The sequence below is a fragment of the Jaculus jaculus genome, chromosome 18, assembly GCF_020740685.1.
Source record: "Jaculus jaculus isolate mJacJac1 chromosome 18, mJacJac1.mat.Y.cur, whole genome shotgun sequence".
Taxonomy (NCBI): domain Eukaryota; kingdom Metazoa; phylum Chordata; class Mammalia; order Rodentia; family Dipodidae; genus Jaculus; species Jaculus jaculus.
The window spans coordinates 26203997-26230304 of record NC_059119.1 but is presented as its reverse complement, the minus strand read 5'-3'; the positions used below and the strand labels follow the sequence as shown (position 1 = coordinate 26230304).

The 26308-nt window shown below is 42.1% G+C and overlaps 1 protein-coding gene and 1 non-coding gene across 4 annotated transcripts in view; one reads left to right on the top strand and one right to left on the bottom strand.

Annotated features, from left to right (window-relative positions):
• Window positions 1–16603, top strand: part of Wapl (WAPL cohesin release factor) — a 109517-nt gene extending 92914 nt beyond the window's left edge. For all 3 annotated transcript variants that reach the window (XM_045137340.1, XM_045137338.1, XM_045137339.1), the window contains exons 16-19: window positions 1747–1954; window positions 4721–4809; window positions 13047–13142; window positions 14256–16603. In XM_045137340.1, coding sequence (XP_044993275.1) covers window positions 1747–1954; window positions 4721–4809; window positions 13047–13142; window positions 14256–14321 — 459 coding nt within the window. In that variant the 3' untranslated portion in view covers window positions 14322–16603. The remainder of the gene's footprint in view (window positions 1–1746; window positions 1955–4720; window positions 4810–13046; window positions 13143–14255) is intronic.
• Window positions 1051–1157, bottom strand: LOC123455858. The gene has a single exon (XR_006634173.1). It is a non-coding gene; the product is annotated as a U6 spliceosomal RNA (small nuclear RNA).
• Window positions 16604–26308: the final 9705 nt, after the last annotated feature.

Sequence of the window (26308 nt, the reverse complement as noted above, 5' to 3'; positions counted from 1 at the left end):
GCCACCACACCCAGCCAGAAATTTTTTATATATTTTACTTGCATTTACTTATGAGAGAATGACAGAGACAGTAAGAACTCTCTTCTTTTGCTTTCCTTTTTTTTTTTTTTTTTTTTTTTTTTGGTTTTTCGAGGTAGGGTCTTACTCCAGCCCAGGCTGACCTGGAATTCACTATGGAGTCTCAGGGTGGCCTCACGGCAATCCTCCTACCTCTGCCTCCCAAGTGCTTGGATTAAAGGCGTGCGCCACCACACCCGGCTCTCGTTTTTTGTTTTCCAATGTAGGGTCTCACTCTAGCCTAGGCTGACCTGATATTTACTATGTAGTCTCAAACTCACAGTGATCCTATCTGTGCCTCCCAAGTGCTGCGATTAAAGGCATGCTTCAAACTCAGGGCAATCCTCCTACCTCTGCCTCCCGAGTGCTAGGATTAAAAGCGTGCGCCACCATGCCCAGCTTCTTTAATAATTTTTAATCAACTTGGGAAGTTTTTATTCTAGATTGTGGTTGTGTTCTGTTACTCTTTCACTGTTCTGCTGCCTTACACACAGGATTGGAAAATAGCTTATAATTCAAATCATGTTCACATTTATATCTTTTTGGAAAATTAGGGAGTGGTGGTGCTGAGATCTAGTACTGCAGTGTCTGGCTTTTTTTTTTTATGTAGGTATAGGGATCCAAACTCAAGTCCTTATATTAAAATATATAAAAATGTCATTTGTAGTAATTTTTATACGTTCAAAGATAGTAGAGCTTATGGATATAGCCACAGATACGTGCTATGATTTTTACCTAGGTGAAATCTTTCTATTGTATATAATTAGTATGTAATATTTTAGTTGGTTTTATTTTTTCTAGGTAAGGTCTCACTCTAGCCGTTACTAACCTGGAACTCAGTCTGTAGCCCCAGGTCTGCCTCAAAACTCATGGTGATAATCCTGCCTCAGCAGGACCAGTTTTGCCTTTATGAGCTTTCTTATATCAGCACACACACTGCATTTCAATCTTTGTAATGAGTGCAATCCTATACTGATACGCTGTCATTGCTTTGTGGGTTTTTTTGTTTGCTTTTTTAAATATGTCATTCTTGTGCAGGGGCCATGTTAAACTTCACTGTATCGTTCCAATTTTAGTATATGTGCTGCCAAAGCGAGCACTTGTGTTCTGTTTTTCAAAGTAGGGTCTTTCTCTAGCCCAGACTGACCCAGAATTTACTCTATAGTTCCAGGCTGGCCTTGAACTCACAGCAGTCCTCCTATCTCTGCTTCCCAAGTGCTGGGATCAAAGGTGTGTGCCATTATGCCTAACTCGTCTAGGCTTTAAAAATTTTTTTTTAACTTGTAGGGTTTTTTTTTTTTTATTTCTTTCTCAGTTTAGTATTCTCCAAATCAGGGAAAAGTATTAAGGCTTTCATTTTAGAAACAGTACATGAATTGTTAATGGATTACTCAAATGAATCCCAAATACATTTTTAAAAATAGGCCTCCCAGCCGGGCCTGGTACCGCACTCACGCCTTCAATCCCAGCACTGGGGAGGCAGAGATAGGTGGGTTACCAGGAGTTCAAGGCTACCCTGAGACTACATGGTGAATTTCAGATCAGCCTAAGCTACCATGAAACTCTACCTCCAAAAAAAAAAAAAAAAATCAGGCCTCCCTCTTACTTACAGCAAAATATTTGGCTATGCGCAAGTTGGTAGATGATTTAAAAAAAAATTTTAATGGTTTTCCAAAAAATTTTTATCAGCTGTTCCTTGAGCGAGAGCGAGCAGCCCAGTTGGCAGAAAGTAAAACAGATGAATTGATCAAAGATGCTCCCACCACTCAGCATGATAAGAGTGGAGAGTGGCAAGAAACAAGTGGAGAAATACAGTGGGTGTCAACTGAAAAAGGTGATGGTACAGAAGAGAAACATAAGAAGGAGGAAGATGATGAAGAACTTGACCTCAATAAAGGTACGTCTCTTTTGAGTGGTATATTCATGAATAGTGTTCCCTTGTTTTTTTTATTTTTTATTTATTTGAAAGCGACAGACAGAGAAAGAGGCAGATAGAGAGACAGAAAGAATGGGCATGCCAGGGCCTCTGGCCACTGCAAACTCCAGACACGTGTGCCATCTGGCTACCGTAGGTCCTGGAGAATCAAGCCTCAAACCGGGGTCCTTAGGCTTCACAGGCAAGTGCTTAACCACTAAGCCATCTCTCCAGCCCCCCTTGGTTGTTTTTTTTTTTTTTTTTTTTTTTTTTGGTCTTCAGAACATTTTTTTTTTTAATTTTTATTTATTTATTTGAGAGCGACAGACACAGAGAGAAAGACAGAGAGGGGGAGAGAGAGAATGGGCGCGCCAGGGCTTCCAGCCTCTGCAAACGAACTCCAGACGTGTGCGCCCCCTTGTGCATCTGGCTAACGTGGGACCTGGGGAACCAAGCCTCGAACCGGGGTCCTTAGGCTTCACAGGCAAGCGCTTAACCGCTAAGCCATCTCTCCAGCCCGTTCAGAACATTTTAATTCACATATTATTATAATCTATTACTTTAAATTCTTTCTAGTTCAATACAGATAAGCTTTGATAGTTCAGTAGTTACAGTACTTCATAGCAAAGAGGATGTTGCGTCAGCGGCAAACATGCTGGAAATGGGAGCTATGTAGCCACTCAAGCCACTTCTTTTTAGGGACCTCTCCTTTACTTATCTGCAAATAATAGCCTCTTTGCTGGGTGTGGTGGAGCACGTCTTTAATCTCAGTACTAGGGAGTCAGAGGTAGGAGGATTGCTGGGAGTTCAAGGCAACCCTGAGACTACATAGTGAATTCCAGGCAGTATGGGCTAGAGTGAGACCTTACCTCAGAAAAAGCAAACATACAAACAGAACCAGAGTGGCTGCTTACCTAGGTATAATAGTGCTGCCTATAATTCCAGTATTTGAGAAGCTGAAGCTGGAGGATCTAGGGTTGGGGGCCAGCTTAAATTACATAGGGAAAACCTTTTTTTTTTTTTTTTTTTTTTTTTTTTTTAAAAAAGAAGCCAGGCATGGTGGCGCACGCCTTTAATCCCAACACTTGGGAGGCAGAGGTAGGAGGATCTCCGTGAGTTCGAGGTCACCCTAAGACTCCATAGTGAATTCCAGGTCAGCCTGGGCTAGAGTGAGACCCTACCTCAACAAACAAAAACAACCCTCCCCCCCCAAAAAAAAGGAATAAATGGCTTCTCTATTTATTTTTGTTGTTCGAGGTAGGGTCTCACTTTAGCTCAGACTGACCTGGAATTTACCATGTAGTCATCCTACCTCTGCCTCCCAAGTGGTGGGATTAAAGGCTTGCACCACCACACCCAGCTATTTTTCATATTTTATTTATTTATTTGAGAGAGAGAAGGAGGCAGATAGAGAATGGGTATGTCAGGACTTCCAGCCGCTGCATTTAAACTCCAGACACATGCACCACCTTGTGCATCTGGTTACGTGGGTCCTGGGGAGTTGAACCTAGGTCTTTTGGCTTTGCAGGCCAGTGCCTTAACCACTATGCCATCTCTCCAACCCATTAATCTCTTTATTTTTTTTAGACCCTCATCTTCCTATATTAAATGTTACTAGTTCTGATACTGTAAAAAAGTCTGCTTCTAAGAATCGAAGCTAGCCAGCTAGTCTTAATTATGCAAGTTTCAGGCCATTGAGAAATCTTGTCTAAAAATGGTGTAGATTGCACCTGAGGAAAGAGAGAGAGATGAAGCTATTATGTTTGTAATAATCTATGTTACTTTAAGACCTCTCTAGTTCAATTCAGATAACCTTTTATAGCTTAATACATATTGTAATGATAATGTTTATTGTTTGAGTTTCTTTATAGAAAATACATTCTTAGCTGGGTATGGTGGCACATGCCTTTAATCCTAGTACTCAGGAGGCAGAGGTAGGAGGATTGCCGTGAGTTCAAGGACACCCTGAGACTACATAGTGAATTCCAGGTCAGCCTGAGCTAGTGTGAGGCCCTACCTTGAAAAACCCGACCAAAAAAAAAGAAAGTACATTCTCATTGGCTGGCATCACTTCATTTCCTCCTCTCTGATCTACTTAATGTCTCCATGGATTTGCCTGTTTTAGATATTTCATATAAGAGAATCATACTATATGTGACCTCCCAACTGCTGACCTTAAAGGTGTGTGTTTATACAAGTCTTTTGCCCACTTCTTAAACTACTTGTAAGGTAAGATCTCACTCTAGCCCAGGCTGGCCTTGAACTCATAGAGGTCCTCCTATCTCTGCTTCACAAGTGCAGGGATTAAAGGCATGTGCCATCATGCCCAGCTGGGTTGCCTCTTTACTTTGTTTGTTGGTACTTGTTAAGAATCAAAGCTTTGCCAAGCACAGTGGCAGACACTTTTAATCCCAGCACTTACTTGGGAGGCAGAGGTGGTAGGATTGTTGTGAGTTCAAGGCTACTCTGAGACTACATAGTGAATTCCAGGTCAGCCTAGGCTAGAGTGAAACCCTACCTCAAGAACAAAAAAATGAATCAAAGCTTTGACTAAGTACGTTTTTAAAAGGTGTAGATTGCACCTGAGGAATGATTTTAGTTCTTACATTTGAGTATTAATTTAGGGTATCCAGTTGTACGAAAATCATTTGTTAATGTTTAACAATTTTTGAGACAATAAAAGAATAGCTGATGTTTTGAGGTTTGTATTAATTGATTTATTACAATTTTTTATTCAAACATTATCAGCCCTTCAACATGCTGGCAAACATATGGAGGATTGCATCGTGGCCTCCTACACAGCTCTACTTCTTGGGTGTCTCTGCCAGGAAAGTCCAGTAAGTAAATAGTTCAGAGATGTTTTTATGTATCTTTGGAAGATGACCGTATATCAGCTTCATACCATTAACTAATGACACTATGTTTTTCCCCTCATTCATATGCGCCTTATTTCAGAAAAGATTTTTGTTCATTACAGGATTATTTAAACATTTTTTTCCCTTATAGAATAAAAATGGCAAGAATAACCTTTTGGGCCAGAAGGATGGCTCAGCAGTTAAGGCACTTGCTTGCAGATCCTAACAACCTGAGTTATTCTACAGGCACACATGCCTACAAGCATTAAAAAAAAAAAAAAAAGAAGAAGCCGGGCATGGTGGCGCATGCCTTTAATCCCAGCACTTGTGATGCAGAGGTAGGAGGATTACTGTGAGTTCGAGGCCACCATAAGACTACATAGTCAATTCCAGGTCATCGTGGATCAGAGTGAAACCCTACCTCGAAAAACAAAACAACAAAAAAAAGCTGAGTGTGGTGGTGCACACCTTTAATCCCAACACTGGGGAGGAAGAGGTAGGAAGGAGGATCGTTGTGAGGCTGAGGCCACACTGAGACATAGTGAATTCCAGCCAGCTTGGGCAAGAGTGAGACAGTACTTGGAAAAAAACAAAACAAGAATATGCATGAGCCAGCATGGTGGCACACTCTGAAAGCAGAGGTAGGTGGATTGCCAGAGTTTGAGGCCACTCAGACTAATTCCAGGTCAGCTTGGTCTAAAGTGAGACCTACCTCAAAAAAAAAAATTTTTTTTTTTTTAAATTTTTAAACAAAACAGGCTGGAGAGATGGCCTAGCAGTTAAGGCATTTATCTGTGAAGCCAAAGGACCCAGGTTCTATTCCCCAGTGTCCACATAAGCCAGATGCACAAGCAGCTGAAGGCCCTGGTCATTCATTCTCTCTGTCTCTCTCATAAATTAAAAAAATAAAATAAAATAAAAACAATATAATGAGAGTGCCTTTAATCTTACAACACAGAAAATTTTACATACGTGAAATTAAGTTAACAATAAAGATAGTATTTAATATTACAGACTTTGAAATATTCATGAAACTTTTCAAGACACATTTCAAAGTAAGAGAACATTAAAGCTAATAAGTTCTTATTGAATGAATTTGTTCTGTTACAGTTCTTTTGGTTAAGTAAAAGAACTGTGCAAGGCTTGAATTCTAGAATTTTGGATTGAGGACAGAGTTAGGATGATCACTGTGAGCTCCAAGGCTGTGGCTATAGACTTGAGTTTCAGGTCGGTCAAGACAAGAGTGAGATCCCACCTGGAGGGCTGGGTAATGGAAGGGACAGTATAAAACCTGTTCTCAGTTAACTTAAACAAGTCTAATTTGAACTATTTTAATGCCTCAGGGGTGTCACTAGTAATTCAGATAATTTCTCTTGAAACTACTGTCCTGGGCACCCTGTTTTGACCTTGTTTAAAAGCACTCATGGCAATAAGCTGACTATATCTAAGGTGTTCTCTAGTGAAACAATGTCCAGCAGCAGTTGGTACCTCTTGTTTCCATTTTTCTTTCTTTGTTTTTTAGCTTGTGTGTATATAATGTGTGTGCTATATGCACATGTATGAGCCCTTATATAGTGCCTTGTGAGCTTGCCTGTGGCATTGCGGTGTGGTGTGGTGGTAAGCTGTTGGTAGCTATAGTCTCTTATTTTAATTGGAGCTTGCTGCTTCTTGAGTACCTTATCAATTCCCTGGTCTGCTTCCTTTTGCGGTGCTGGGGTTACAGGTACTCGTGACTGACTATACCAGGTTATTTATTTGGGTTTTGAAGATTCAGACTTGGTAGGTTTCAACCCCTCATGCTTGCACAGGAAGTGAACTTAACCATTGAGCATCTCTACAGCCTTCACTGCTTCCTTTTCCTTTTTTTGTTTGTTTTGTTTTGTTTTTCAAGGTAGGGGCTCACTCTGTCCTCCTACCTCTGCCTCCCAAGTGCTAGGACTAAAGGCCTACGTCACCATGCATGGCTACACTGCTTCCTTTGTAAGATAATTATGTCCCTCTACCCTTAGATTCCCAGTATATTGACCGGCATTGGGTCACATGCTTTTTTCTGAACCTGTCACAGGTTAGGAAAATAGGATTACTCTTAGTACTTAAGATCATTGAAATTTATTTGTGAGAATACAAGTGCCTTATAACTAGGCCATCACAGAAATAGAAGGTTATGTTTATTGGACATTGTTCTGCCATGGGCAAAACAAGTAAGAATAGTGAAATGTGGGGCACAGGTGCACGTGCAGTGTCAGTGGTAAAGCCAGATTTTTTTTTTTTAAATTTTTTATTTATTTATTTGAGAGCGACAGACACAGAGAGAAAGGCAGATAGAGGGAGAGAGAGAGAGAGAATGGGCGAACCAGGGCTTCCAGCCTCTGCAAACGAACTCCAGATGCGTGCGCCCCCTTGTGCATCTGGCTAACGTGGGACCTGGGGAACCGAGCCTCGAACCGGGGTCCTTAGGCTTCACAGGCGAGCGCTTAACCGCTAAGCCATCTCTCCAGCCCTAAAGCCAGATTTTAAATGGGAAATATTAAGCTGGGTGTGGTGGCGCACGCCTTTAGTCCCAGCACTTGGGTGGCACTGGTAGGAGGATCACCGTGAGTTGGAGGCCAGCCTGACACTACATAGTATATTCCAGGTCTGCCTGAGCTAGAGTGAGACCTTACCTTGTACCCCACCCCCCACCCCAATAAATGGGAGGTATTTTCCCTAGGGGCAATGGCCATTTTGGGGGGGGGGAAGAGTGAATGTTAAAGAATGATTTCATTTGACAAGGGACTTGGGCTAGTTCTTTTGCAGGTGTCCAACTACCACCCACATTTCTCTTTTTGCCATGGAATTCTCTGTTGCCCTTTTTCTCTACTTCCTCCCTTTTTTAAAAAAAATAAAACTCTTTTAAATTTTTTTCATTTATTTATTTGAGAGAGAAGGAGAAAGAGGCAGAAAGAGAATGGGCACACCAGCACCTCCAGACACATACACCCCTTGTGCATCTGGATTACATGGGTCCTGGGAAATTGCACCTGGGACCTTTGGCTTTGCAGGCAAGTGCATTAACTGCTAAGCCATCTCTCTAGCTGCCCCTCCCCCCCCTTTTTAATGAGAGAGTGAGAATTGGTGGCAAGACCTTCAGCCACTGCAGCCAAACTCCAGACTCATGCACTGTCGTGTATGTGCTATCTTGTATGCTTGCATCACCTGTGTGGCTGTCTTATGTGGGATCAGGAGAGTCGAACATGGTTCCTTAGGCTTTGTAAGCGCCTTAACTGCTAAGCCATCTCTCCAGTCCCCCCCCCCCTTTTTTTTCTACTTTCTGCCTATGCATTTGTCTCAGGTGCTTGCTTTACTTTCTTATCAGACTTGTCCCTTTCTTCCATATTATTGCCAATCTAAATGCACCCCACTCCTCCTGTGGCTCCCAAGCAATGTTTGCAACATAGAAACCAAAGATCCCCTAGTGAAATGGATTGGTGATTTAAGGTAGACTGAGACATAATCTTGTTCTGTAGCTCAGACTGGCCTCATGTTTCTCTTGTCTGAGCCTCCTAAGTACTGGGACTTATAGGTGTGCTTCATTGTGCTCCCCTAAAGCCAGAGTTACTGATCATGGTTCTGAGGGTCCAGAACGAGCTTTATCCTCTTTCCTGTAGCTTCTGTAGCTCAGCTGTTTTTCTTACTTCCAGTAACAAGATTTAAGAGCAAATGAGAAACACAGAACACATAAAGGGAAAGAAGCAGCATTTACATTTAATTTTCTTTTTTTTTTTCTTTCTTCCTTTTTTCCCAAGGTTTGGGCCTCACTCTAGCTCAGGCTGTACTGGAATTCACTATATGTCCAGTAGTCTCAGGCTGGCCTCAAATTCTTGGGCATCCTTCTACCTCTGTCTCTCAAGAGTTGGGATTAAAGGCATGTGCCACCATACCTGGTTTAAATTTAGTTTAAGTGTTCCATTTTGCATATACCATAAAGTTAGTCTATATAAATAATGGCTCTTGAAATTGTATATTATATGTGATTGATCATAGGTCATCTTTCCTTGTTAATTAGCATTTGTACTTGTCTCTTCTTTTAGTTTTTAAAGATGAGGTCTCACTCTATCCCAGGCTGACCTGGAATTCACTATGTAGTCTCAGAGTGGCCTCAAACTCATCTTTCTTCCTATGCCTCCTGAGTGCTGGGAACAAAGGTGTGCACCACCACGCCCAGCTGGGCTGTGGAGAGTCAAACCTGAGTCCTTAGGCTTTGTAGGCAAACACTTTTGCCACTAAGCCATCTCTCCAGCCCAACAAGGTTGACAATATTGTAGATTCATAGAGTCCCAGATATGTTTGTTGCCTTGAACATCAATGCAGTTAGAAAACTAACAGTGCCACATATAAAGTAAATTGGTTTGCCCAATGTGGAAGTAGAAGAGAGTGCCAAAAAAGCATGTAGTCATGTGAGTAAGTATAGCCTGTGATCCATGGCAGCATGTTCAGCAGCCCAAGAGAATTTGTCTCATTTTTTTGTTGTCCACTGTGACCACCAGTTTGTACCTGGTACATTGCAGTGGTCTGTCTCCTTGGTGCTCTTATAGCTCCTTTCTTATCCCATTGCTGAGAACCTGCACAATGCCACAGGTCTAACATCCTCCAGAGCTCCTGCTCATTCTGTACCTCCTGTCTGTCTGTCTGTCTTATCTGGACTTGTCATCAGAAAGAATGATGGTTTTGTTCATTGCTCTAAGAACCAAGACTTAAAAATGCGTCTCCAATTCTCTGATCTAACTTCCCTCTTGGTACTTAGTAAATTTCTCAAATAGTTCATGCTATATCATTCCTTTCTTTCTGTACCTCTGTGCTGTTTAAAATAATTTTTAGAATATTTATTTATTTGAGAGAAGGAAAGAGAGTGGGCATTCCAGGGCCTTTAGCCACTGCAAACAAACTCCAGACACATGTGCCACCCTGTACATTTGGCTTACGTGGGTATTGAACCTAGGTCCTTAGACTCCACAGGCAAAGTCCTTAACCATTAAGCCATCTCTCCAGCCTGTAAAATAAATGTTTTAATCCCAGTGGTCTCACTTAGCTGCCCCCCCCCTTATTTGTTTGTTTTTCTCTCAGGGTGGCTTTGTTTTCATAGCAATCCTTTTACCTCTGCCGAGTGCTGGGATTAAAGGCATGCGCCACCATGCCCATCTTTTTTTGGATTTAGGGTTTCACTGTAGTCCAAGCTGACCTGGAATTCACTATGTCCTCTCAAGGTGGCATTAAAACTCATGGCTAGTATTAAAGGGTTGGGGTGGGTGAGAGAATGAGCACATTAGGGCTTCTACCTGCTTCAAATGAACTCCATGTACATATGCAACTTTGTACATCTGCCTTTATGTGGGTACTGGAGAATCAAACTCTGGTCGTTAGGCTTTTTAGGCAAGCGCTTTAAGCACCAAGTCATCTGTTTATCCCTAGAATAGGTTTTTGCTGTTGTTTGACAGCTTCCATAATTATAGACCATAAATCATTATAATTCCTTCCCTTACCCACTTTCCCCTTCACAAATCCACTCTCTCCATCATATATTCTCCCTCTCTCAGTCTCTCTCTCTTTTTTTGTTTTTTTGAGGAAGGGTCTCACACTCTAGCCCAGACTGACCTGTAATTCACTATGTATCTTAGGATTGCCTCAAACTCACGTCAGTCCTCCTACCTGTGCCTCCCAAGTGCTCGAATGAAAGGCATGTGTGATACCTGGCTCTTTTATTTTGATATCATCTTTTCCTCCTATTATGAGGGTAGTGCTAGGCACCATGAGGTCGGGAATATGGAGGCCGATTTCTGTCTGGACAGTTGCATTGTAAGCAGTCCTACCTTTCCTTTGGCTCTTAAATTCTTTCTGTCCTTTTGTCTACATTGGACCTTGAGCCTTGGAAGAAGATACATGAGATGTTTCAGTGCCCAATACTTCTCAGCACTGTGATGCTTTTTGGGTCATCCCAGTGGTCACCACCGTCTGAAAAAAAGAAGCTTCTCTAACCAAAAGTGAGAATAGCATTAATATATGGGTATAAACATTAAGAAAAGTGCTTATAGGGCATTTTGGTGGCCATAATACATGCACTTAGCCAGATAGCAGCAGGCGTTACACTCCTAGGGCTTATGACTTCCTCCACCATAGGCTTTTGATTAAGTTTTCAGTACCAGGCATGTATTTCCTCCCATGGAGCAGGCCTCCAGTCCAATTAGATAGAGGTCAATTTCCCCCATAACTGACATGCCACTGTTGGTATTGTTTTGTTATTTAGCCTGGTTTGCCAAACTTAAGGCTTGCAGTGTCCACTGTTTTCACCACTTACACCTTCTCTCTCCCATAGGGCTGCATACAGTGCAGCTTTTTCCAACTGTCAACTATAGTCTACAGGTTTTCAGCTCAGCCCCAGTTTGATTTCTCAATGACCAGCAGCCCAAGCATGTGGAGTCTTCAGCAGTAGGGTCTTACCATGTATTTCTGGTGGGAAATCAAGAGCCTTGGCAATGGCCCATAATGTTTGGGGGCATCAGGGAGCTCCTTGGCCAATAGTTCACCAGAATGTATCCTATCTCTGGCACTAAAAATTTTCTAACAACAGTCTATGGCTTCTGTTTGTTTATTTATTTGAGAGTAACAGACAGAGAAAGAGGAAGAGAGAGAGAGAGGGAGAGAGAGAGAGAGAAATGGGCACGCCAGGGCTTCCAGCCACTGCAAGCGAACTCCAGATGCGTGCGCCCCCTTGTGCATCTGGATAACATGGGTCCTGGGGAATCGAGCCTCGAACTGGGGTTCTTTGGCTTCACAGACAAGCGCTTAACTGCTAAGCCATCTCTCTAGCCCAGTCTATGGCTTCTGGAGGTACCATTATCTAAAAATGTAGGATTTTATATGGCTTATTTCTAACATCTTGAAGTTTTGTTAATCATCCCTTCACCCTCTGTTACTTAGTTTCTTCCCATGACCCTAGAATAGTTTTAAGGCAGACCATTTAGTGCATCCTTGTGACAGGTTGTTTTATATATACTTTGGGTGTTGCTTGCTAATTATGAAGGCAAACACCTTAATTTCCTTTCCTGGCATTGGCTCAGAATATTATCACATGTGTTTTTAAGAATCTAATTAAGGGATGAAGAGATCATGTAGCCATTTAAGGTGCTTGCCTATGAAGCCTAAGGATTCATGTTGGACTCTCCAGGTCCCACATAAACCAGACACACAAGGTGATGCAAGTGTGCAAGGTCACACGCACACAAGATGGCACATGTGTCTGGAATTTGACTTAAGTGGCTGGAGCCCTTGCCATGCCAATTCATTTCCCCAGCTCCCCCCCCCCAATTAAAAATAACAAAAAGATTTTTAAAAATATTAATTGGCCTGGAGAGATGGCTTGGCAGTTAAGGCGCTTGCCTGCAAAGCCTAAGGACCCATGTTCACCTGTCTAGATCCCACCTTAGCCAGATACACAAAGGTGAGGCAAGTGCAAGGTCACATGCCCACTAGGTGGCACAAGTGCCCGGAGTTTGATTGCAGTGGCTGAGGCCCTAGCATACCAATCCTTGCCCTTCCTCTTTTTCTTTCTCAAAATAAATTTTAAAAAAGAAAGAAAAGATCAAAAATCTAATTATTGCCTTGTGTAGTTCACTTTTGGGCATATGAATTTTTCTTTGATCTGGTTGTTTTATTAGTAGTTTTGTGAATACATTTTCTTTTCCTTCCTTCCCTTTGTTCCTTCCTTCCTTCCCTCTTTTCGTTTTTTTTCTTGTTTGTCAAAGTAAGGTGTTCACTCTAGCGTAGGCTGACCTGCAGTTCACTCTAAAGTGTCAGGGTGGCCTCAAACTCACAGTGATCCTCCTACTTCTGCCTGCCGAGTGCTCTGATTAAACTCAGGTTCCACCATGCCCAGCTAAATCTCAGGTGTACCTTTCACCTCTTTCCTCACATATCCTGAGACATCTAACAGTCAGTTTTCAGCCCTGTCTCTCTTAATCTCCAGAAGTAGACATGCTCATAAATGCTTCTTTGTAGCCTTTGCCTGCTTTGTCTCCCCTTTCTGTCTGAGCGTGGAGGAGTGACCCATGCTGCACAGAGCGCAGATACCTGAACTGTGGGAGGGTCCTGCAGGTTTGCCACAAGATGTGTGCAAGGTCTGACACTGCCTGAGCTACAGTCCTGTTTTCTGCCAACTGACCAACGTTCTTTTGATGCTTCTCCAGATCAATGTAACCACCGTGCGGGAATACCTGCCAGAAGGAGACTTCTCTATAATGACAGAGATGCTTAAAAAATTCCTAAGCTTCATGAATCTTACCGTAAGTAGATTTTATTGCAGTGTTGTAGTTTATGTGGGGTTTGTTGTCATCGTTGTTGATGTTTGTTATGTTATAAAGACAGACTGTCCCTCGCAACCCTGGCTAGTTACGTGGTTGTGAACTTAAGTGTAATATATTGACAGAAATAAAACTGCTATGACCATAGTGTATTGGGCTTTTCTTCACTGTAACACTACCATAAACAATTTGAAAGAAGAAAGAAATATTCTCATTTATATTTTCAGAAGTTTTCTTTTTCTTTATTTTTTTTGAGGTAGGGTCTTGCTCTTGCACAGGCTGACCTGAAGCTTTCATCTATCACAGTATCACAGCAGAATGGGTTGGAGTAGAAGAAAACTACCCTGTAGAGGCCAGAAAGTAGAGAATGCCAATGTTAGCTGGTTTTCTTCTTTAAAAAAATATTTTTATTATACTTTATTACTTATTTATTATTTATTACTATTTATTGCTATTAATTGATTTGAGAGAGAGAGAAAGAAGAATGGGCTTGCCAGGGCCTCTAGCCACTGCACACAGACTCCAAAATCATATACCACCTTGTGCAATGGCTTTATGTGGGTACAGGGGAATCAAATCTGGATCCTTAGACTTCGCAGGCAAGTGCCTTAACAGCTAAGCCATCTCTCCAGCCCTAGCTGGCTTTCTTCTTTTTCCTCTTCCATTCCAATCCAATCAGGCTTACCCTGTGCCACCCATACTTAAGTTGAGTGCTTAATACAATTCCCCTCTTTAGGAAGTGGTCTCATAGGGAATACCCAGAGGTGTGGTTTACTAATATTCTGGGCACTTCTTATTCCAGTAAAGTTGACAGAATTAACCGTTACGTCATATTGATTATTAGAGAAGAAAAGGATTGGGGGGGGTGGTTTTTCGAGGTAGGGTCTCTCTCTAGCCCAGGCTGACCTAGAATTCACTATGTGGTCTCAGGGTGGCCTCGAACTCAAGGTGATCCTCCTACCTCTGCCTCCTGAGTGCTGGGGTTAAAGGTGTGAACCAACACACCTGGCTCAATTTAGTAATTTTTTGAGAGATAAACTTTGATTTAATTCTTTTGGCAAATACTACATTACTCCCCTCCCTTTTCCCTTTCAGTGTGCTGTTGGAACCACAGGCCAGAAGTCTATCTCTAGAGTGATTGAATATTTGGAACATTGCTAGCTGCTTTACCTTTGCTTCAGGTGCTTGGTAATGCTGGAGCTATCCTTAGACAAAGAAAAGTTCTACAAGAAGTCACTGAAGATATACCAAGAACATTCATCAGTATCATTCATGTTTGGATTTTTTTTAAGACCACCTGATTTCTTCGTTATGCATTCTGCATTTGCTAAACGACAGTTACTACATCAATCTGCAACTATCAAAAATGAGGGAAAAGGTTCAGGCTGTTAACAATTCAATGCAGTATTTGAATACACTTACTTGGCAGAGTCTATACACTCCCCTTGTTTTCTTGCTTTATTCTGGGCAAGATTTAAGGGGGAAATTTGTGCTGCTGTTAGTGCAACTGCTGTGTATGTTGAGCCACTGTTGTCATGCCAGCCAGGTGCAAAGGCAGCTTAGCTACTGAGGTATTGAATGTTCTGAGGACATTCTAGACAACAGCTCAGTTCCTTTTTCAGGCTCATTTGCTTTTGCTTTTTTTGTTGAATGATTCCAATCGTAAATAAAGCTTTTAATAATTTTGTGAAATTTTTTTGTTGTTGTTCCCTGAACTACTGTCTATATTTAAAATTAGATGGAATCCAAAGACACAAGGGATTAATAGTATATTTTTTTATTCCTGATTAGGTTTGGGTGTTGAACTATTTTTCACTTTTGAAACCATGACCATATTCAACATTATAACCATGATGTGTCATAGCTATAGGCACAAGAAAACATATAGCAGTTTGAAGGAATATTATATATAAGATGATGTGCCCTGTTAAAAGAATTAAGCAAAAATAGACAAAACCCAGGGTAGTTTACACTTAATACTAGGGAGGCTCTTGAAACATTGTGAAGTTTTGAGGGGGGAATCTCTAGATATATTTTCTAATGTTCAATACAACAAATATAAAAGCAAGCTAGAACACCAATGTGGAGTTCATGTTCCCAGATAGCGTGTGTATTCTTCTGTAGAGTGACAGGATCAATTGCATAAGCGCAAAGCCTTAAAATTGCTGGTGTAGAGAAGACCTTTTTTTCATTCAGATTCTTTGTTCGTAGAACAGTTGTTTAGAAAACAGTTGTGGAACACATAGAACATGATTTATAGATTTAATTTCACAACTTTTCAAATATTTCTTGTATTGTTCCAACCACTGCTAATATTTTTTCCCTTTTTTTTAATCAGTTGAGCCTGAGGGCAGGCTTTCCAGAAATGTTTCATTAATAATTTTAATTAGCTTTCTGGTAGTTACATCATGTTTCTTCATTGGATTTGTAAAACTTGAAGCCATAAAAATATTAGTTTGGTGTGTATTGGGGAAAATAGCTAAAAGTCTAATTTTTACCCTTTTAGACTTTGTTATTTCCTTGTATAAAGTTACAAACCGGGGCTCTTGTATCAGTGCCAGCTGTAATGTTTTTAATGCAGTGGCTGCCTTCTATTGTCTTCCTATTTTTGATAATGCAGATTGTTGGGAAATCTATAAGGAAGTAACTGACTCCAGGCAATTTTTTTTCTTCTACCCACCCAGACCTCTACCCATCACCCTTTCAGAACACAGTATGCCAGTGTACTGTGGGAAAGATTGAGATTGTATTTGCCCTGCGAATAAAACTAATTTAGGAAAGTTTTTAAAGTATATTGTTAAATTATATCCACAAATTAGTTAGATATATTTTGTGTAGTTATTTTAAAATACATTGGTATTTATTAATCATTGCATTTGGGGAAATGAACAGAGGTTTTGGTGAATTTGAGTTGTGGAGGATGGTAAAGAATAGTAAACATTTGGATGAGAGATCAATCAGGGCGAACTACATTTTTCTGTTACACTGGTGATCATTTGAGAATTGATTTACCTCAGTGTTTAACAGTTTTGTTTTGTTCTTAAAATAACTAATTGTCAAGCACTGATAGATATGCAGAGTTTGGTGAGGTGGGAGCGGTAGGAAGATACCACCTCACCTACTGCAGTGCATTTGTGTGTTTTTAACCCTCAGAGAACTCTCATTTTAGGGTACTTGAGGCTGACTTGCAAATTAACTAAAGTTTTAAGGTAACCTTTTTTTCCATTGTAAATATTTCTGTAAATACTACCAATTGGAAACTAGAACATTAGAGTACTTTTCTGAATCCAATCCTATTTTTATTTTATACAGTATTTCTCAGCTGTGATCTTTGGAGCAAAAGCCAACGGCAGGAAAAAAATAGTTTGTACCAGTTTCATGAAGTATGTCTTTGGGTTTTTGTAAATAATTTTAATTCAAATAAAATTGCTACTTTAAATACATATGGTGTCTTTAACATCAGTCTATTGACCTGTTTTGGAGAAAGAAGACTCAGCTAAACTTGATATAGCCAACACACACACGTCATTTGAGGAATTGTCTGCTTACCATAAACATTTATCCAACTTCTGTTAAGTATTTTATTGCTACTTAAATCTCATCTGAATAAGATATAAACAGTAACTTAGGCTAATTAGGAATAATAGTTTTCTGGGTGCATGGGTAAGTCCTTAGCATACTTCAACTATCATTTTTGCTTCTCTGAATGTGAGCAAAGATATCTTAGCTTTTGAGGTTTTTCAAATTTCTTGTCATCTTTTAAAAATCTCCTGCATTTATACCTCAAATCTTTCCATGCTGGTTTTAGAGTTAAAAAAAAAAAAAGTCATGCTAGGACCCACATAAGCCAGATGCATAAGGTGACGCATATGTCTGGAGTTTGCAGTGGCTGAAGGTCCTAGTGTACCCATTCTCTCTCTGTCTCCCACCACCACCACACATACACAAATAAATAAATTTTGTTTGTAAACAACTAAGCTGGGCATGGTGGTGCACACCTTTAATCCTATCCTAGCACTCTAAAGGCACAAGTGGAAGGATCACTGAGTTTGAGGCTACTCTGAGACTAGTGAATTCCAGGTCACCCTGGGCTAGTGCATCTTGCAGTACCTCAGGGGGAAAAAAAAATCACAAAAACACCAGATTGCAGGAACTCCTGAAGTTCCCATCTACTCTCACTAATGCACAGAGTAAGGCTGGCATAAGGCTCTGGATCTAAAAAGATTTAAAATCACAAATGTGGATTTATTTTTAAGTTTTTCAAGGTAGGGTCTCACTCTAGCCCAGACTGACCTGGAATTCACTATGTAGTCTCAGGGTGCCCTTGAGCTCATGGTGATCCTCCTACCTCTGCCTCCCAAGTGCTGAGATTAAAGGCGTGTGCCACCATGCCCTGCTTACAAATGTGAATTTTGGATCCTAGTCATGCCTGTTATTGTGAGCAAATTCTTGATACTTCAGTTACCCCCTTTCATTAACCAAAAAATGGGAAGTAGCAGCGGGCTGTGGTGGCACATGCTCTTAATCACAGCACTGGGGAGGCACACCAGGGCCTCCAGCCACTGCAAACTCCAGATGCATGTGCCCCAAGATTGATTTCTGTCAAATTTATGTGATTTGGGCTGGAGAGATGGCTTAGTGGTTAAGGTGTTTGCCTGAGAGGCCTAAGGTCCAAGATTTGATTCCCCAGTACCCACATAAGCCAGATGCACAATGTCACATGCATCTGGAGTTCGTTTGTGGTGGCTAGAGGTCCCGGTGCACCCATTCTTTTTTAAAATGATATGGTGATTTGAATGTGAAGTGCTCCAATAGGCTCATGGGTTTGAACACTTGATCCCCAGCAAAGTGGTGATGTTTAGGAAGGTTGTGGAACTTTTAGGAGGTGGAGCCTTGCTGGAGTAAATGTGTTACAGGGCAGGTCTTGAGGTGCTATATTCTAGGTCTGCTTGCTTTTCTCTTTCCCTGCTTCCTGACTCGTGAATGTGACCTCAACTTATCTTACCAACATATCTTCCCTGCCATGACATTTCCCATCAAAACTGGTGGCACATGCCTTTAATCCCAGCACTGAAGAAGCCAAGGTAGGAGGGTTGCTGTGAGTTTGAGGCCATCCTGAGACTACATAGTGAATTTCAGGTCATCCTGGGCTACAGCAAGACCCTACCTAAAAAAAAAAACAAAACCTAAAAACCTAAGCTGAGGGGCTGGAGAGGTTTGGTTGTTCAAGGAACTTGCTTGAAAAGCCTGATGGCCAGGATTCAAAAGTGGCACCCATGTCTCTCTCAAAAAAAAAAATTTTTTTTTTAAACCTGTAAACTGCCAGGCATTGTGGCTCATGCCTTTAATCCCAGCAGTTGGGATGCAGAGGTAGGATTGCTGAGAGTTCAAGACCACCCTGAGACTACATGGTGAAATCTAGGTCAGCCTGGGCTAAAGCAAGACCCTACCTCAAAAAAAAAGAACAAAAAACCTAAGCTGAGTTAAATCCTATTCCTTCTATTAACTGCTTTGTTAAGATATTTTGTTTCTGCAATGTGTATATTTGTTTGTTTTTTGGGGGGGGATTCAAGGTAGGGTCTCACTCTAGCCCAGGCTGACCTGGAATTCACTATGGAGTCTGAGGGTGGCCTCAAATACAGAGATCCTCCTACCTCTGCCTCCCAAGTGCTGGGATTAAAGGTGTGCGTCACCACTCCCAGCTGGCTTTTTAACAAAATCTAACCAACCTCTTTATGATGAAAGACATGAAGAGACTAGCAATAGAAAGAACATGTCTATACATAATGAAGGCTAGATATACAATCCTATAGCTATAATGTACTAAAGGGGGGAAAATTCAAAGTGTTCCCACTAACCTCCAAACAAGACGGGTGTCCAGCTTCTCCAGTCTTATTCAGTATAGCTTTCAGTTGTACTGTGTTAAAATGTGTCCTTTTAAAAGTTGTTGTTTGAGTTGCTGATTTAAGTTTTTAAGTACAAAAAGGGCTAGAGCGATCGATGGCTGAGCAGTTAAGGTGCTCGCCTGTAAAGCCTAAGGACCCATGTTCAGTTCCCCAGTGTCTACATAAGCCAGATGCAAATAGTGACACATGCTTCTGGAGTTGGCAGCAGCTGGAGGCCCTAGCCCGCCCCCCCCCCCTCTCTCTCTCTCTCTCTCTCTCTCTCTCTCTGTCTCTCTCGCAAATAAATTAATATTTATTTATTTATTTATTTATTTATTTGAGAGTGACAGACACAGATAGAAAGACAGATAGAGGGAGAGAGAGAATGGGCACGCCAGGGCTTCCAGCTTCTGCAAACGAACTCCAGACGCGTGCGCCCCCTTGTGCATCAGGCTAACGTGGGACCTGGGGAACCGAGCCTCGAACCGGGGTCCTTAGGCTTCGCAGGCAAGCGCTTAACCGCTAAGCCATCTCTCCAGCCCTAAATTAATATTTTTTAAAAGCCCACTTCCTGTAGTGATAAACAAGGACATCTGTCTCATGAGATGCAAATCTGCTTTGTCTTCAGTAAATGGAAAATTTACATGTATACTACAGAATTGTGATAAGCCAATTCTCTGTCCATGTGTGTGTGTCCATCCACGTGTGTAGGAGTGTTTGTATGTGTGCAGGTGCACGTGCTTGTGTGAATGCATGTGTGTGGTGTATGTGTGCGCATGGAGGCCAGAGGATAAGCTCAAGTGTCATTCCTTAGGTTCACCATCTACTGCATTTTTGTTTGTTGGTTGGTTTGTTTTTTGTTTTTCAAGGTAGGGTCTTGCTTTAGCCCAGGCTCACCTGGAATTCACTATGTAGTCTCAGGATGGCCTCAAACTCACAATACTCCTACCTCAGCTTCCCGAGTGCTGGGATTAAAGGCTTGCACCACCAAGCCTGGCATCTACTTCTTTTTGATACAAGTTCTCTCAGCCCAGAGCTTACAAATTCAGCTAGACTGGCTGGCCAGCAAGCCCAGGGATCTGCCTCTCCAACACTGGAATGACAGGGGCCTAGCATCCACATCTTGCTTTATGTTTTATTTATTTAGTTAGTTAAGAGAGACAAAGAGGCAGATAGAAAGGGAGAATGGACACACCAGGGCTTCTAGCCACTGCAAACGAACTCTAGACACATACGCCACCTTGTACATCTGACGTTACATGGGTACTGGGGAATGGAACTCTGAACCTTAGGCTCTGCAGGCTAGGGTTTTAGCTGTTGAGCCATCTCTTCAGTCCCTAACTTTTTTGTTGTTGCTGTTTAAGTATTTTATTTATTTATTTGAAAGACAGAGAGAGAAAATAGATGCACCAGGGCCTCTAGCCACTGCAAATGAACTCCAGACATATGTGCCACCTTATGCATCTGGCTAACGTGGGTCCTGGGGAATAGAGCCTTGAACCGGGGTCCTTAGGCTTCACAGGCAAGTGTTTAACTGCTAAACCATCTGTCCAGCCCTGGAGCAGTCAACTTTGAGATGACATAGTGGGCTATAGAGAGTTCCTCAGTTGGGGAAAGGTGAAGAAGGGAAAAGAACTCCTTGTTCTTTATGTTAGCCATTCCACATAGCCAGGGTGTGAGACCAGAACAGTGACCAGGTGTCCTGAGAGATAAGGGGGCAGGAAACCTAGACCTGGGCCATTGTTAGGCAAGGAAGGGATGATGGCTGGGTGCTTCCTTGAGGAATGTGAATGACCCACTTCCATGTGTCTCTATCACCCTCCTGCTGTGACTCCATTTTGTCCTGACCTAACAGTTAAGTGCTTCTCTTGAAAGAATGAAGACCTGAATCAAATGAACAGATTTTTTTTTTTATTTTTTTTAAGTAAAAAATGAGCCGGCAGTATAGGTCAGTGGTAGAGAGCTTGCAAAGTACATGCCTGAGGTTCTTAACTTCATCCCAGCCCTCCATCACCACCAGAACAAACCAACCAACAGAAATCTAAACCAAACCAAAAACACCCAGTCGGAGGGGTCAAGTGAGTGTCAGCTGGGACAGGCTCTGTGGTGGAAACCACATCCCCAGCTCCAGCTCCCGACTGTGAATCCGTTTTGAAAGTGTCTAACTTCCCACATGATCGGTCATGTGAAGCTTCAAGTAATACTTGGTGACTAAATTAAAATCATAAAAAATAAGCTTGCAGGATCACAGTACTGTCTTACATAGCACCCCATGGAATATAAAATCATATAACCAAGTGTTTCTGAAGTGTATGTTTCTTCTCCACCCTTTTCTGTTTTAAGTTGGTGTCATTGAAGGTAAAAATTTAAGAATGGTTTTCATAAAAATAGCCTGCCTGTACTGAACATTTGAGATATATATATATTGGCTAGGCCTTGTCAAAACCACATCCTGCATTTAACCCTTAAATCATTGAGTAGTTTCAAAATGGCAAGCATGGATTGTTGTACAATCTACCATGTCCAAACAGAAATAGTTTAGGCAGACTAATATTAAATATGCTTCTCTTGAGGGGTTTAGTAGTGACATAGCAAAATAATGTACAAGATAAACTAAAATGAAATAAAATAACCATCTCACCAAAACACCTATCATTGTTCTAACTGCTGCCTGATTTTGCCTCTTCATTATAGGGTGCTATTTCAGAAGATAGTTCAATATGAATTGCTAATTTAATGAGCATGTCTTTATTTCCCCACCCCCCTCACTCCAACCACAGGCTCTCCCAGAATGGCTCAGGCTGGTTTTGAACTCACTAGCCCAGGCTGGCCTTGAAGTCATGCTCCTCCTGCCTCAATATCCAAAGTGTTAGGATTACAGGTGTGTCTGTACCATTCAGGCACTTCCAGAAGAGCTTAGGTTTCAGTACTAGGGGCCCAGGTCTATGCTTGAAGAGTTCTTAAAGTGGAAGCAAGCTGACTGTGGCCATGATTTTCAAGGCAGCATGCAGTTAAAACAAACAGGCTTACTTTGAACCTTGTCTGGAAGTGAGAATCTGTCACCCATCAGATTAATACAGTGTCATTTGTGTAAATGACATTTGTGTCCCAGGCAAATTGACTTGGTAACGTGACACAACGTGCTAGAGGCGAGTCATAGGTGTGTAAGCAGATCCTTGTGTCATAGCAAAATGAACAACTGGACTATGGCGATGGCTCGATGATTAAAGAAGCTTTTTTTGTGAAGTTTGCCCACCCAAATTCAACCCCCCAAGCCACCTTACATAACGCTGGACACAAAAAGTGGCAGAAGTGTCCTGTGTTCATTTGCAGTGCCAAGAGGCTTTGGAGTACCCATGAACACACACGCACACATGTGCACAAATACATAAATAAATCAAACTGGGACAAATGAAAAATAAACCTCTCAGTGCTAGGAGAGGACAGCCCAGAAGGGCCTGTTGTAGTTGAGGATGAAGTGAGGGTTAGGGACAGGATTAGCTTTCTGAAGGGCTGAGCCACTCCAGTCGCTCCAGTGGAAGCCGAAGTCTGTTGAGTACTTCCTTGCTGTCAGGTATGGTAAATGAGGGTGCACACCCAGTGTACAGCCATGGGAACTGAGGTCTGCAGAAGTCAAGGGTCACAGCTGGCAAAGGTTCAGCCAAGACCTTTCTTCCTCTTCTGATTCTCCAGGTGCCGAGTGACTCTACTAAAAAGCTAGACTCCTAATCTAGTAGAAAGAAAATAAATTATCTTTAGCCCAGCCTCAGTTTGCTAACCATAAAATAGACAATATCCCTGTACATTTCCTTAAGCATAAATTCTTTTTTTGGGAGATGGGGTTCAAGGTACAATCTTACTCTAGACCTGGAACTCACTATGTAGTCTCTGGGTGACCTCAGGCTCAAGGCGATCCTCCTACCTCTGCCTCCCAAGTGCTGGCATTAAAGGCGTGTGCCACCATGCCCGGCTGTCTTTTTGGTTTATGCAGGTAGGGTCTTGCTCTAGCCCAGGCTGACCTGTAATTCACTATGTAGTCTCAGGGTACCCTCGAACTCATGGAGATCTTCCTTTATTTTATTTATTTATTTATTTATGAGAGAGAGAGAGAAAGAATGGGCACGGCAGGGCCTCCAACTGCTGCAAATGAACCACAGACACATGTGCCACCTTGTGCATCTGGCTCACATAGGTTCTGGAGAATCAAGCCTGGGTCCTTAGGCTTTGCAGGCAAACACCTTAACTGCTAAGCTATCTCTTCAGCCCTGAAATACTTTTATTTATTTGTAAGCAGAGAGAAAGAGAGAATGAATGAGAATGGACATGCCAGGGCTTCTAGCCACTGCAAACAAACTCCAGATACATGTGCCACTTTGTGCATATAGTTTTACATGGGTACTGAGGAATAGAACCCAGGTCATTAGACTTTGCAGGCAAGTGTCTTAACTGCTGGTCCATCTCTCCAATTCACCCCCCTTTTAAAGCAGGCCAGGGTGGCCTCAAACTTATAGTGATCCTTCTGCCTCAGCCTCCCCAGAGTGCTGGGATTAAAGATATAAGTTACAATGTCCAGTTGAAAGCTTTATAAGTGGTTAGTGGAAAAGGAAGGAATGAGTTAAGCCAACATTATGAAGTGGCATTGTTCAAATAGGAGCTGCAGTGGTTTGATTCAGGTGTTCCCCATAAACTTAGGTGTTCTGAATGCTAGGTTCCCAGCTGATGGAGATTTGAGAATTAATGCCTCCTGGAGGCAGTGTATTGTTGGGGGTGGGCTTATGGGTGTTAAACCCAGTGTCCCCTTGCCAGTGTTTGGCACACTCTTCTGTTGCATTTGCCCACTTTATGTTAGCCAGGAGTTGATGTCCCTCCTCTGCTCATGCCATAGTTTTCTCCTGCCATTGTGGAGCTTCCCCTTGAGTCTGTAAGCCAAAATAAACCCTTTTTCCCCCCCACAAGCTGCTTTTGGTAGAGTGATTTCTGCCAGCAATGTGAACCTCACTGCAACAGTAAAGTTGGTACTGAGGAGAGGTGCATTTTCTGTTAACACTGCATGGCTTTGGCCTTTTGGAGCTTATTTTCAAAAGGAATGTCCAAGGATTTGAAATCTTGGCCTAAGGGACACCATGCAGTGCTATAAGTACAGCTTGATGGACTATTCTGGTCAGAGTTGAAAGACCTGAATGCAGTAAGAACTATGGACTGTGAGATTTGGCTTATGAGAGTGAGAAAGAGCTTTGCTTGGACTGGGCTAGAAGCAGTTTGTGTGAGAGGCTTGCTGTTATGCCCATGTCCTGAGAATTTGTGCAGGGTTGCATTGCGTAGAAATGGACTGGTATGTGCAGAGGGATATGGTACAGAAAGAAATATTTGGGTCAAAACTTCTGCCCGTTCAGCTGCAATTGTATGAGAGATTACAACCGTTGAGATTGGGCCAGCTGACTTGCATTGGAACAACAGAAAGAATGCAGTCTTTTGGAGGGGCCTGAATGCTGAAGGAGTGCCCTGTTCTTCAAAATCTTCTTATTCCTCCCACTGGATTAACAAATTGGCACCCCCACCTGGGATGGTGGAGTATGAGAAATGCAGGAAAGAGAAGGCCATTGAATTTGCAACACAGTCTTGTGTTTTGGAAATGGCCATTGTGCAGAGTGCAGCAAGCCTGCATGGAGAGCCGGTGGAGGCATGAAAATGGACCGGGGGTTGCAGTGGAGACCCAGTGGAGATGCAGGGACTCACGATGGCTGCTAAGGAAAGCTGTCAGCCCCAGATGAAGTTATCCGGTATTGTGAGTAGCCTGGCTGGAGGGGTAGTATTAGAACTCCAGAGACTTGTTGCTGGTTAGAACTATCAGACTTGGAGATTTGTCACTGGTTAGAGTTGTTGGACTTGGAGCTATAGAGTTTGATGTTTGCCCTGTTTAACTCTTGTATTGGTTGAATATTTCTTTGCTATGCCCAATTCCATCTTTTTCAGTGTGAGTGTTTATTCTGTGCCATTATGGATTTTGGGGGGATTTTTTGGTGTTATGGCTCAGTTAAAAGATCTTGGACTATGGTAATGTTTGAGCATCATTAGGATTGATAAAAATTATGGGGACTTTAAAAGATATTTTATTTACTTATTTCTTTGAGAGAGAGACAGAGGAAGAGGCACAGAGAAAGGGAGAATGGGCCTCCAGCCACTGCAAATGAATTCCAGATTCATGTGCACCCCCCCCCCTTGTGCATCTGGCTTACGTGGGTCCTGGGGAATTAAACCAAGGTCCTTTGGCATTGTAGACAGGTGCCTTAACCACTAAACCATCTCTTCAGCTCACCATACCACATTTAACAAGGCTCCACATCACAAATTCCCACCAACTGGGAAACCAACCATTTACAACATATAAGTTTATGGGGAACACCTAATTCAAATATTTTATTATTTATTTTATTTGAGAGAGAGAAAGAGAGGGAGGGAGGGAGAGAGAAAAAGGAAGATAGAGAGAGAATAGGCATGTCAGGGCCTCCAGCAACTGAAAACAAATTCCAGATGCATGCGCCACCTTGTGCATCTGGCTTATGCGGGTCCTGGGGAATTGAACCTGGGTCCTTTGACTTTGCAGGCAATCACTTTAACCTCTAAGCCATCTCTCCATCCTAGAACACCAAATTCAAACCACCACAGTAACTCAGACAGAGCATGTGCTTAGCATGCCCAAGAGCCTGGGCTCAATTTACAACACACACACACACACACACACACACACACACCTAATAATCATTTCCCTTTTTCCTGAGAATTGAGGTGCGGTTAGATAGATTGAAATGGGGCATTAGGGGTTCTGGCATAGAGTCATTGAACCCCAAACCCTAGGTTCATGTATACTTTTAACCAAAGAATTGGGTAAAATAAGACAGAAGGATAGTTATTAAATTATTATATCTTTTGAAGGAAGTGTAGAACCAAGGGAAGGAAAATTAGTACACTCATGTGCTCTGAGAACCCACATGGTGGGTCTGGAAGAACCATAAAAAGAGAGTCAGAATGGAAAGTAAAGAAAGGGCAAAGAGGGCTGGAGAGATGGCTTAGCGGTTAAGCACTTGCCTGTGAAGCCTAAGGACCCTGGTTCGAGGCTCAGTTTCCCAGGTCCCATGTTAGCCAGATGCACAAGGGGGCGCACGCGTCTGGAGTTCGTTTGCAGAGGCTGGAAGCCCTGGCGCGCCCATTCTCTCTCTCTCCCTCTATGTGTCTTTCTCTCTGTGTCTGTAGCTCTCAAATAAA